At 37.7% G+C, this 14,525-nt stretch overlaps 1 protein-coding gene across 3 annotated transcripts in view; it reads right to left on the reverse strand.

Annotated features, from left to right (window-relative positions):
• The window catches only part of Diaph2 (diaphanous related formin 2), an 870,804-nt gene that overhangs the window by 811,391 nt on the left and 44,888 nt on the right, over window positions 1-14,525 (reverse strand). For all 3 annotated transcript variants that reach the window (XM_071606838.1, XM_071606839.1, XM_071606837.1), the window contains exons 2-3: window positions 3,508-3,540; window positions 633-809 (exon numbers count right to left, since the gene is read on the reverse strand). In XM_071606838.1, coding sequence (XP_071462939.1) covers window positions 633-809; window positions 3,508-3,540 — 210 coding nt within the window. The remainder of the gene's footprint in view (window positions 1-632; window positions 810-3,507; window positions 3,541-14,525) is intronic.

Genomic DNA, 14,525 nt, shown 5'->3' on the forward strand with positions numbered 1-14,525 from the left:
TTCTCTGGTGAGGCTAACCAATGTAATATGGCCCAATGCCTCATTTCTCCCTTGTCCTTCCATAGACTGCTGAATAGTCAAATTATTATGTTTATTATCTAATATAAGAAATAATTATGACAACAAGCTAGAAAACATAAGAAATATGGTTTAAAATATAAGTGGTATACCTTGCTAATAGAACAAACTTGACTGAATTAATTTCTCTTTCCGTTTACTGTTTGTTTTTTGTTTTGTTTTGGTTTTCTGTTTTTCTTTTTACCCTTTGTTCTTTCAACTCCATTTCCTATACCAACAAGAAACCCTGTGGACTTAAGACTTATTTTGCTTTATGGAAAGAAGCATACAAATCAGTAATCGAAAAATTGACTGATGTGCTGGAAACTAGTAAATACTAGAGGACAAAGGTAAGTCAAACTATCCCTGCTTCTGGGAGCTCACAGTGGAAGAGATAGGCAAGGATGTTTTAGCTCAAAAAACACATACTTGTGCAAATAGTTCTGTTGTATCAATGAGTTTCTGGTCTGTGCTATACATGATATAAACAGTTTACACAAACACATGTACCTAAAATCCAGTGTTATTCTTGACACACACATTTTAAAACTACAACAAAATTAGGTCTAACTTACCATCATTTTTTCAAAGAGATCCAGTACTTCCTTTTCTGACAAATTCAAAGATCGTTCATCATACAATGGCTGAGCTACTGGAAACTCACTCATTGCGACTTGGGAATCAATAGGATGTTGAATAAGAGGCTTTTCTTTCTTGACTGTAGATTTTCTAAAACTTGTAATTCGGTCACGCTGCAAACAGAAAAAGATAAAAAGCCCTAAGAAAAAGATCGAGACCCATGAACATAAAGAACTGAAATATCAAAATGGCACTTAGTATAATATGTATTATTATTGTCTCTTGACAAAATGTTATTTTAAGCAGCAAGCTCAAGTTAGAGATTGTACTATTTTGAAACCTTGAAGTAGCTCTTCAACTTTAGAAGTCTGAGGGTGAAAAGTATTCCTCAAAAGTAAAACTTAAGTCTCTTGCCATTTCTATTTTGCACAATAAGTAGGTTCAAAGAAGTCTCAAGAGACAAGTGTGACTCCAGGAGGCTGAGGCAGGAGAATCACAAGTACAAGGCCATCCTCAGCAACTTAGTAAGACTTTGTCTCAAAATTAAAAAAAAAATACAATTTTAAAAAAGACTGGTGATGTAGCTCAGTGATAAAGTGCCCTTGGGTTCAATCCCCAGTAATCAAAATCCTGTGGTTATTTCAGGAAGAATATGTCTTTAGTGGCAAATTTAGAACTATGAATAAAAAAGGAAAGAAAGAAAATGAAGAGAACTGTGGGTACTCAATTCTAAGGGAAAATTATGGCAATAATTCATGCAAAAACTAGACTGGGTGTGCAACTCAGTGATAGAGCACTTTCCTAGAGAGTCCAAGACTGTGGATTCAAACCCCAGCACCACAAAAAAGAAGTACAAAAGTTGTGGCAAGTATATATCAATAATCTGTCAATGTAGCAATTGAATAAGCATGGACTCTGAAACCAAATGACCTGGGTCCAAATCCAGACTGCCATTCACTGACTGAATAATCCAGTAAAAGCTTCTTGGTCTCACTATGTCTGTTTCCTCTTAAAAACAGGGATATGTTTTCCTCTTAAAAACAGGATATGACCTACACCACAGTGTTATTGTGAGTTTTAAATAATATGCTAAACATGCTTAGCTACTATTTATTATTGTTGTTATTAATATTATTATTATTTTCCTCCAACGTTTTATTTCCTAAAACATGGGCCAAAAGCAAGACAAAAATAAAAACACCATTTTTTCCATTTACTGGAAATATAACATAAACAGAAATATCTTTTTCCTATAAATACAATTATGAAGAACTCACTATTTTATGGATATTGACTTTGAACCATTGATTCCATGTACAATCTCTAATAATTAGCTTGCTCTTTCACATAAAGTGAGTTAATTACTTCAATTACATGTAAACAGGCCACTCTATTTTAGACTGCAAAACATTAGACATCAAAAATTAGTAATGTACATAAAACTGAATGCAACTCAGTTTTATTTGGGTTTCTGTTAGGAAGCACATGCATATCATCAGCTCACATTACACAAGCAGACCCGTTAGATATGAGAACAATGAACGTTCACTGCCATGTTGAAAGGGGTCCTTACAAATTACCTCAATGATACAAAAAGCATCACAGATGTTATTAATTCAGCTGGTATAAAAGCATGTTGACCCCATTAAAAGAACATGTCTTTCATTTTATTGATTCAAAGAATACCTTTTTTAAATAAAAGGTGTACTTTGAAAGAAATATGAACAGTTTTAAGCAGCTTATTGAGGATTACAAAAAATGATTTGAGTGCATGGTTGCTTACAAAGAGATTATATAAAGTACAATATTTTAGAGCTGGGAAGAACAAGAAAAATCATCTAGACCAATTCCCTCATTTCACAGGAAAAGTGACTCACCTAAATTCATAAGCCCCTGGTTCCTATCAGTCTTCATCATAACATATAATTTATTCTTTGCATTATTCTGAACTCTATTCTCAATTTTCTTTTAACTCTTTGAGGGAAATTAATTTGGTTTAAATTTTTCTGTCTTCACACAACTCCAGAAAAAAAAATTAAGTAATCCCAAATAAGCTGAGTATATTTCTAACACTCAAATGTCAGTAAAAGATATGGTGGACATGAAAGCATTTAAATATGCAATTGACAATAAATTAACATATCTATCTTCCATTCCTTCATATGACTTAATATTTACTCTTGCAGTATTAGTACCATTGCTAACATGTAAATTTGATCTTTCACTATGTCCTTCATTTTTATCTTGAAAATTTGGCTTTTGATTTCAGCTGTGTCCTGGTAAGAAAATCAAGTCAAGCCACACACTTTCACCTCCATAGAGTAGTGTTGGTAGATAGGTAGGTAATTTCACACAGAAAAAAATGACATTGCTTACAATACCATTTTTTAAAGTTTAGCTATAAAAGGGCATAATTGAATTTTGAGCACATAACTTCTAATAAATTTTACTATGATAGACTCTGCTTAGAAATATTTAAGGTTTTTAAATTTAACAGTACACATGTAACATATTAAACTTAATTTTTTTTCTATTTCAAATTAATTTCCTCTAATATTAATGCTTAATATATTCACAATTGATTTGGCTATAGGAAAAGGAAACATCTGTGTTTCTCAAAATCCAGACATAAACACAGAATTTAAAAAAAATTTGGTTACAGTATATATCAGGTTGACAGCAAAATTTTGTTGAAATTTCACACAATTCTTTATGTTAATGTTCAAAAATGAGAAGTCATTTTATTAACAATTATTCTATTCTATGTAAACATCCACTTCATCTTACATATATCAATGTTTTAATGTCCACACATATTAATTTCAAAAAGCAACATGCATAAGTAATAACATGCTGCTACAACCACCTTACCACATCATCTGCCAAAGTTTTTATTTGAATGTTCTATTAAAACCAAAAAGAAACAAACAAAAAAGAAATACCAGTCAGGTAAGAGAAATTCACATATCAAACAAGACAATAGTAAGTTAATGGTTCTCATTTTTTATTTTATAAACTATAGTCAAAAAGAAGTAGAAAGTTTAATATATAAGCAATATATCATTTACAAAAGAAAAATAGCAGCTTAGAGATTTAAAATGAAGGTTTGGTTGGGAGAAGTGGTGATCTATTTGTCTTTAAATATGGATCCCAAGACGCTAAAGCCAAATCTGGATCAGATATCAGTGTCCAAATGAGAAAAAAAACCACAGCAAAATAATAAGTCTTGCAAGTTTTTTCAAAGTTTTTCAATGAATAATCATGTTTTAAACATATCTAATTTTTTTAAATGTACACTATCCTAAATGTACACTTATCCTAAATGTCACATTTAATAGTAGTAATGAAACAGTTTTGTCTCAGAATTCAGTGTTACATTTGAAGGATACTTAAAGGACACCTTTATAAATATTCTAAATAAAACTGAATCTTGTGATCCTGTTAATATATGCCAATTTCTCAAAATCTCCCAAGATCTTTTTTTGTTGTTATATTTGGAATCGAACCCCAGGTGCTTTACCAACCAGTTACATCCCCAGCTATTTTTGAGATAGGGTCTTGTTAAATTACTTATGGCATTGCTAAGGTTGGCATTAAACATGTGGTTCCCTTGCCTCGGTATCCTGAGCTGCTAGGATTACAGGCAAGTGCCACCATGCGCAACTGGAGTGCACTTATAATAAAAACAGTCATGCATTGCTTAATGTTGGGGATATGTTCTACAAAATGCATGCTGATTTCATCTTGCAAATAATGTACTACACAAATTAACATGGCCATGACATCACAAGGTGATAAAATTTTATGGGACTGGTCCATATGTTGGTCCATTTTAACTGAAATTTTGTTATAGTATTCAGGACTATACATTGAAGCATCAATTAAGAGATCTAATTGGAAAGCATCAGATTTTTAAAAATGGTCCATTAGGGGGCCAGGTACAGTGGCACATGTTTATAATCCTAGTGGCTCATAAGTCTAAGGCAGGAGGATCACAGGTTTGATGCCAGCCTCAGCAACTTAGCAGGGCTATAAGCAACCTAGTCAAAACCTATCTCAAAATAAAAAATACAAAGGGGTTGGGATGTGGCTCAGTGGATAAGCACACTTGGGTTCAATCTCCAGGACCAAAAAAAAAAAAATTAAGCCTTCTGCCCCATTTCATACACTTATTTCTTCAAATTAATATTGATCATGCATGTTCACACCCCTTTTTACTAAGAAAAACAGTCTTCTCAACAGTGAGGAGAATTCCAGTAGGAGTTTTAAGTGAGAATTGTTTGGTCTCAGGATCTCAGGAAATTGTCTTCAAATACCACCAAACCTGTGGCTTTATAAAATTCAACTTTCCCTAGATCAGCTGGGGTAAATATACTATTATATGGATACCTGTTTTTCTACTTTTGATCTTTTGATTCCCTAGGGAATCTAAACTTCTAACCTGTATACTTTATTTTCATCACAAATCCCAATCTATTGCCATAGATAAAGAAAAGAGGGGGATTATTTATATGAGAATTGAAGCCACTTTAAGAAAGATAAAAGCACCATAGGACTCTGTTAGTTTTCTCTTTAGTTTTTCTAGTGGGTTACAGAAAACTTTAATACACAATGAGGAGCTTCATGATTTCTTGTAACACAAAGTCAGAAAAAGAAGTGTCATCATATCAAAATTGCCTGAAGTAACCCTTCTACCATCTGAATGGGTGCCTTCTCCACTTGGGACTTTGAGATAGATTATACAGTTCTACGAGTAGATTTTTATTTTGTTTTCTTCCCATCCTTTGGAGTTGTAAACTCAAAACTATAAACACACCTGTATCTCCAAAGCAAGAGTGTAAATTAAAGGGAAATGTGATTTGCTTTAGTCAAATTCCCTAAGGTGCACAAATGTCAGAAATGCTTCAAATCTGTGTCTCAATTGAATACATGTTGACAGTTTAATGATGGGAGACAAAGATAAGAAAAAAATCACTAACAATTTTTCCACCTGATCCTAAGGGAAGAGACTGAGTCTTCATCTCCATCCCTCACTATTCTTTTTTGCAATTAACATACTTTGTGTCCACATTAAGCCACACAGTATTGACTACCAAGATTTGGAGAAAATTTGAGATAATCTGATCTAAACTCTCATTTTAAAAAATGGGGGTAACACCTGCATTCCAATTTTCTACATCTAACACTTTCATGTCACCTTGGTCTCTCCCTTCTCCTTCATTCACAACAACCAATCATCTAGCTGTCCAGTCCCACTCTCATATTTCTACAGTTCACAAAGATCTGACTCAAGTCACCATCAATTCTTTCTTAGATTCCTGTATTAACCTCCTAACTTATCTCCCTGTTTCCACTTTTGCTTTCCTACAGTTAATTTTGAACACTGCAGACCAAGTGATACTGTGAAATCCAAAGTCAGACCATGTCACTCTTTGGTTCAAAATTCTGCAATGTCTATTTCCCCTCCTAGTACAAATCCAAGTTGTTAAAATGGCCTATGAGGCCCTGTGGATCTGCACACTGCCCAGATCCCTCCGACCTCACCTCCCACTGCAGTCCCTTCATCCATCCAGCTCTAGCCACACAAAGCACCTCGCTGTTCCCCAGGCAGGCAATAAGCCACAGGCACTGGCTCTTCCCTCTGCCTGGAAGGCTCTTTTCCATTATTCCCATGACTTACTCCTTCAATCCCTGCTATTCTGCCCATCCTATCTGAAATGGAACCATGGTGCTCTCTCCACACACTCCTGGCACTCCTGAACTGCTTTATCATGCTATTTTTCTTTTTTCCAATAGGACTTAACATGTCAAACAATTTGTAATTTCCTTTATTATTAACTTTTGTCTTTTTCTCACTAAAAATATGAACTCCACAAGATCAGGGACTTTTCATCTGTCTGGTTTTGGGATATACCCTTAATGCCTAAAGCAGTACTTGGTACACTGAAGTGCACTAAATATTATAAATGACTATCGTGCTCCCATTCATAAATATTCAATGCCTCTCCATGACCTATAAAGAGTAATCTCCCAAATAACGCATTTTGCCCAAGGCTACATTCTTCTTCTTCCTTCATGAACCCTGTGCTATATAAAACAAAAATTTAAATCCTTTTCCCAATGCATGCTCCATGATGTCCTATTTGTACCTCCTGTTTGTACCTCCATGTTCCCTCTGATCTCAAATACTCATATTGTTAGATAGGTTTCCATTTCTAGAGCCCTTGAATTTAAAATATGGTTCTTAATAAACCAAATGTGAAAAAAAATAAACCAAATTTGGAACCCTGATCAAAAATAATACTGGAAGAGGATTGTGCTTTATTTTAAAGATTTTTTTTTTCCTAACACATTTTCAAGAGTGATAGAATACCCCAAGGCACATAGGAAATTATACTCATGTAAAAAATTATCCCAATTACTTGTGATGGAGAACCATAAAAAAAACACTCTGCTTTTGATTTCTTGATTTATACATTTCATTCAGCTACAGTATGTGTGTGTGTGTATATATATAATTTTCTTTAAAAATATATATATATATATATACGCACACTATATATATAATTGTGCACATTTAATAATATTAGATTATGGATATTTTATCATATATTTCCCTCATGAAAAATGTTTTCATAAATATCATTTTATGAATATAATAACATTATTTAGAACTTTTCGTTGTAACACTATAGGGAGAAAAGAGACAAACATGGTCTATAAAAGATGAAAATCTTAAAGCACATATGAAGAGACTGAGTTTCAGAAGTGGGGATTTTGGGCCACTGTGCATTAAAAATGTATTGAAATCATTGTATAAGATCCAATTAAATTACCTGCAACAGAAAAGATTTCTGCCATACAATTTTCTTTAAATCTAAGTCAAAAAAGAAAGGTACAAAAGGACTCCATCATAGCAACAAAAACACCACCAAAAAGAAACAACTTCAGATAATTGTAAAGAGCTGCTTTTTGACAAGATTAAATCAGTCATTTTTATGTGAACTGACCTTTAAGACACATGTGAAAAATGGCTGTATTAAAATATATCATGAGGGAGAAGATGGTGGCGAGGGGAGTGCATTGCCCCCGTGTGCCGCGTCACTGTGCGGGAGAATGACGAGTCAGGACGGCTAAAGGCTATCTTGTTAGGAATTTCCAATAAAAGTGGGGTGCTCCGAACCTGGAGGAAGGATTTCCATCGCACGAGGATCAGCTACGGGGGCTCAAACGCGAGAGATTTGTCCGAACAGAGGGTCACGCTGCTTGTTCGGCAAATCGCCCCACGGCTAGAGTCTGCGGCGCGCGCTGGGAAACGAGGAGATAGCGACGCAGGGATACAGCGCTGCAGTTTCTGCGGGCTTCTGCCAGCTGTGCAAGCACCATACTCCGTGCTGAATTCTGGGTTTGAGACGGGGGAAGGAAGCGGTCCAATTTGGTTCTCCACACCGGTCAGACCACAGAGGAGGCCAGCGGCCACCATCTTGGAGAGCTGACGTCACCATCCCTGTTTTCGACTGATCGCAGCTCATTCAGCCATAGAACAGGTAATTTCAGGCTACCATTCGCCTGTGGCTTGCAGACAAATTACTCAGGCTCAGTGCTAAATAAACCGCGGAAAGAGCTTCTTGGAGCCTGCTCTTATCAGAGCAGGCACCGAGCACGGAGCGGCCGAGTTCCGGCTCCCGGAACTGCTCTGGCCCAGGGCTAAGGAGCCCGCGGAAACTGCTTCTCGGTCTGGGTCCTGCTGAGTACTATGGAGGTAAATATCAACCGAGCCTTCGTGGGCAATGTCAACGGGACTGAGACGGGGCCTGTGAGGGCCGGTCAAGACTCACCCGTTGCTTTGGTCACCCGGCAAAGGGAACGAAATGCTGCCATTCGCATGGGATACCAACATGGCAGAGATCTGATGTCATCAGAAAGCGACGGATGAGAGAACTTCATCAATACCAGCGGCGACAGAAACAGTTGGTCTCCTGGTACGGAGGGTGAGTCACAGACACCCGAGTCTCTCTCGCTTTTTCGTCGAGCCAGAGGGGAGGAGCGGGGCCGCCGCCCGTGCCCGGAGCAGTCCCAGCGGCTTGCCGGCGTGGTGGTCGCTGACCCCAATTGGAGTGGGAGCGGAGCGGAGCCGCCACCCACGCCCGCAAGGTGGGCAGACCTGCGACCAACCGGTGGAACAGGCCCAGCGGCCGGCCGGGGTGGTAGGCACGTCACCCCAGTTGGAGTAGGAGCAGAGCAGAGCCTTCGCCCGTGCCCGGGACAGGCCCAGCAGTCAGCGGGTGTGGTAGACAAGTCACAACAATTGGAGGAGGGGCAGAGCAGAGCCGCTGCCCGCGCCTGCAAGGTTGGCAGACATGCAACCGACCCGCGGATCAGGCCCGGTGGCCTGCCGGCGTGGTACACACGTCACCCCAATTGGAGTAGAGGCAGAGCAGAGCTTTCGCCCGCGCCCGGGACAGGCCGAGCGGCCCGCCGGCACGTTAGTCACGTCACCCCAATTGGAGTAAGGGCAGAGCAGAGGCACCTCCCGCGCCCGGAATAAGCCCAGCGGCCCGCCGGCGTGGTAGACACGTCATCCCAACTGGAGTAAGGGCAGAGCAGAGCCACCGCCCACGCCTGCAAGGTAGGCAGACCCCCGCCCAACCCTGCAAGGGAGACTTTTCAACTATACAAGAGCAATATAAATATATAGGGGGAAAAAATTTTCAAAAACACAACAGTTTCACCAAGCAGAAAGAAACGCAAGCAGTATGAAAAGACAAGGAAAGAAAGGACCACAAGCAATGCAGGTCAACTCAACTTTAGAAGAGGTAACAGCTGCAGCAGATGGAATGTCAGATAAAGAATTCAGGATATACATGCTTCAGATGATCTGGAGTATCAAGGAAGACATTAGACAGCAAAATCAGACAATGAAAGATCACTTAGACAATGAATTACACAAACACATCCAGGAAGCAAAAGATCAACTATGCAGGGAGATAGAGGTTATAAAAAACAATCAAACAGAAATCCTAGAAATGCAGGAAGCAATAAACCAACTTAAAAACTCAATGGAGAATACTACCAGCAGAGTAGAACACTTAGAAGATAGAACATCAGACAATGAAGACAAAGTATTTCAACTTAAAAAGAACATAGACAGCTCAGCAAGACTGTTAAGAAACCATGAGCAGAACATCCAAGAAATATGGGATAACATAAAGAGACCAAACTTAAGAGTCATTGGGATACAGGAAGGTATAGAGGTCCAAACCAAAGGAATGAGCAATCTATTCAATGAAATAATACAAGAAAACTTCCCAGACTTGAAGAATGAGACAGAATCCCAAATCCTAGAAGCCTACAGGACGCCGAATGTGCAAAATCATAAGAGATCCACACCTAGACACATTATAATGAAGATGCCCAACATACAGAATAAGGAGAGAATTTTAAAAGCTACAAGAGAAAGGAAGCAGATTACATTTAGGGGTAAGCCAATCAGGATAACAGCTGATCTTCCAACACAGACGCTGAAAGCTAGAAGATCCTGGAATAACATATTTCAAACACTGAAAGAAAATGGGTTCCAACCAAGAATTGTGCATCCAGCGAAATTAAGCTTCAGGATGGAAGATGAAATTAAAACCTTCCACGATAAACAAAAGTTAAAAGAATTCGCAGCTAGAAAACCATCTCTTCAAAACATCCTCGCCAAAGCATTACAGGAAGAGGAAATGGAAAATAACAATGAAAACCAACAGTGGGAGGTAGGACAGTAAAGGGGGGGAAAATAATCAAAGAGGAAAACAAACCATGTTTAGTAACAGAAATAAACAAATATGGCTGGAAGAACAACCAATATCTCAATAATAACCCTAAATGTTAATGGCTTAAACTCACCAATTAAGAGACACAGGCTAGTAGAATGGATCACAAAACAAGACCTAACAATATGCTGCCTACAGGAGACGCATTTGATAGGAAAAGACATACATAGGCTGAAGGTGAAAGGTTGGGAAAAATCATATCACTCATATGGACTTCGGAAACAAGCAGGAGTGTCCATACTCATATCAAATAAAATAGATTTCAAGCCAAAGTTAATCAAAAGGGATAAAGAGGGACACTACATACTGCTTAAGGGAACCAGACACCAACAAGACATAACAATCATAAATATTTATGCCCCAAACAATGGTGCAGCTATGTTCATCAAACAAACTCTTCTCAAGTTCAAGAGTCTAATAGACCACCATACCATAATCATGGGAGACTTCAACACACCTCTCTCGCCACTGGACAGATCTTCCAAACAAAAGTTGAATAAGGAAACTATAGAACTCAATAACACTATTAATAACCTAGACCTAATTGACATATATAGAGTATACCACCCAACATCAAGCAGTTACACTTTTTTCTCAGCAGCACATGGATCCTTCTCAAAAATAGATCATATATTATGTCACAGGGCAACTCTTAGACAATATAAAGGAGTAGAGATAATACCATGCATCTTATCTGATCATAATGGAATGAAACTGAAAATCAACGATAAAAGAAGGAAGGAAAAAGCATACATCACTTGGAGAATGAACAATAGGTTACTGAATGATCAATGGGTTATAGAAGACATCAAGGAGGAAATTAAAAAATTCTTAGAGATAAATGAAAACACAGACACAACATATCGGAATCTATGGGACACATTGAAAGCAGTTCTAAGAGGAAAATTCATTGCTTGGAGTTCATTCCTTAAAAAAAGAAAAAACCAACAAATAAATCATCTCATACTTCATCTCAAAATCCTTGAAAAAGAAGAGCAAAACAACAGCAAAAGAAGTAGAAGGCAAGAAATAATTAAAATCAGAGCTGAAATTAATGAAATCGAAACAAAAGAAACAATTGAAAAAATTGACAAAACTAAAAGTTGGTTCTTTGAAAAAATAAACAAAATCGACAGACCCTTAGCCATGCTAGCGAAGAGAAGAAGAGAGAGAACTCAAATTACTAGCATATGGGATGAAAAAGGCAATATCACAACAGACACTTCAGAAATACAGAAGATAATCAAAAATTATTTGAATCCTTATACTCCAATAAATTAGAAGATAGTGAAGGCATCAATAAATTTCTTAAGTCATATGATCTGCCCAGATTGAGTCAGGAGGATATAGAAAACCTAAACAGACCAATATCAATCGAGGAAATAGAAGAAACCATCAAAAGACTACCAACTAAGAAAAGCCCAGGACCGGATGGGTATACAGCGGAGTTTTACAAAACCTTTAAAAAGAGGAACTAATACCAATACTTTTCAAGCTACTTCAGGAAATAGAAAAAGAGGGAGAACTTCCAAATTCATTCTACGAAGCCAACATCACCCTGATACCTAAACCAGACAAAGACACTTCAAAGAAAGAAAACTACAGACCAATATCTCTAATGAACCTAGATGCAAAAATCCTCAATAAAATTCAGGCGAATCGGATACAAAAACATATCCAAAAAATTGTGCACCATGATCAAGTAGGATTCATCCCTGGGATGCAAGGCTGGTTCAATATACGGAAATCAATAAATGTTATTCACCACATCAATAGACTTAAAAATAAGAACCATGTGATCATCTCGATAGATGCAGAAAAAGCATTCAACAAAGTACAGCATCCCTTTATGTTCAAAACTCTAGAAACACCAGGGATAACAGGAACATACCTCAATATTCTAAAAGCAATCTATGCTAAGCCTCAGGCTAGCATCATTCTGAATGGAGAAAAATTGAAGGCATTCCCTCTAAAATCTGGAACAAGACAGGGATGCCCTCTCTCACCACTTCTGTTCAACATAGTTCTCGAAACACTGGCCAGAGCAATTAGACAGACGAAAGAAATTAAAGGCATAAAAATAGGAAAAGAAGAACTTAAATTATCACTATTTGCAGGTTACATGATTCTATACCTAGCAGACCCAAAAGGGTCTACAAAGAAACTATTAGAGCTAATAAATGAATTCAGCAAAGTGGCAGGATATAAAATCAACATGCATAAATCAAAGGCATTCCTGTATATCAGTGACAAATCCTCTGAAATGGAAATGAGGACAACCACTCCATTCACAATATCTTCAAAAAAAATAAAATACTTGGGAATCAACCTAACAAAAGAGGTGAAAGACTTATACAATGAAAACTACAGAACCCTAAAGAGAGAAATAGAAGAAGATCTTAGAAGATGGAAAAATATACCCTGTTCATGGATAGGCAGAACTAACATCATCAAAATGGCGATATTACCAAAAGTTCTCTATAGGTTTAATGTAATGCCAATCAAAATCCCAAAGGCATTTCTTGTAGAAATAGAGAAAGCAATCATGAAATTCATATGGAAAAATAAAAGACCCAGAATAGCAAAAACAATGCTAAGCAGGAAGTGTGAATCAGGCGGTATAGCGATACCAGATTTCAAACTATACTACAGAGCAATAGTAACAAAAACAGCATGGTACTGGTACCAAAACAGGCGAGTGGACAAATGGTACAGAATAGAGGACACAGAAACCAATCCACAAAACTACAACTATCTTATATTTGATAAAGGGGCTAAAAGCATGCAATGAAGGAAGGATAGCATCTTCAACAAATGGTGCTGGGAAAACTGGAAATCCATATGCAACAAAATGAAACTGAATCCCTTTCTCTCGCCATGCACAAAAGTTCATTCAAAACGGATCAAGGAGCTTGATATCAAGTCAGAGACACGCCGTCTGATAGAAGAAAAAGTTGGCTACGATCTACATACTGTGGGGTCGGGCTCCAAATTCCTCAACAGGACACCCATAGCACAAAAGTTAATAACTAGAATCAACAAATGGGACTTACTCAAACTAAAAAGTTTTTTCTCAGCAAAAGAAACAATAAGAGAGGTAAATAGGGAGCCTACATCCTGGGAACAAATCTTTACTCCTCACACTTCAGATAGAGCCCTAATATCCAGAGTATACAAAGAACTCAAAAAATTAGACAATAAAATAATAAACAACCCAATCAACAAATGGGCCAAGGACCTGAACAGACACTTCTCAGAGGAGGACATACAGTCAATCAACAAGTACATGAAAAAATGCTCACCATCTCTAGCAGTCAGAGAAATGCAAATCAAAACCACCCTAAGATACCATCTCACTCCAGTTAGATTGGCAGCCATTATGAAGTCAAACAACAACAAGTGCTGGCGAGGATGTGGGGAAAAGGGTACACTTGTACATTGCTGGTGGGACTGCAAATTGGTGCAGCCAATTTGGAAAGCAGTATGGAGATTTCTTGGAAAGCTGGGAATGGAGCCACCATTTGACCCAGCTATTCCCCTTCTTGGTCTATTCCCTAAAGACCTAAAAAGAGCATGCTACAGGGACACTGCTACATCGATGTTCATAGCAGCACAATTCACAATAGTAAGACTGTGGAACTAACCTAGATGCCCTTCAATAGACGAATGGATAAAAAAAAAATGTGGCATTTATACACAATGGAGTATTATTCTGCATTAAAAAATGACAAAATCATAGAATTTGCAGGGAAATGGATGGCATTAGAGCAGATTATGCTAAGTGAAGCTAGCCAATCCCTAAAAAACAAATGCCAAATGTCTTCTTTGATATAAGGAGAGTAACTAAGAACAGAGTGGGGATGAAGAGCATGAGAAGAAGATTAACATTAAACAGGGATGAGAGGTGGGAGGGAAAGGGAGAGAGAAGGGAAATTGCATGGAAATGGAAGGAGACCCTCAGGGTTATACAAAAGTACATACAAGAGGAAGTGAGGGGAAAGGGAAAAATAATACAAGGGGGACAAATGAATGACGGTAGAGGGGGTAGAGAGAGAAGAGGGGAGGGGAGGG

The sequence above is a fragment of the Marmota flaviventris genome, chromosome X (assembly GCF_047511675.1).
Source record: "Marmota flaviventris isolate mMarFla1 chromosome X, mMarFla1.hap1, whole genome shotgun sequence".
In the NCBI taxonomy this organism is placed as follows: Eukaryota; Metazoa; Chordata; class Mammalia; order Rodentia; family Sciuridae; genus Marmota; species Marmota flaviventris.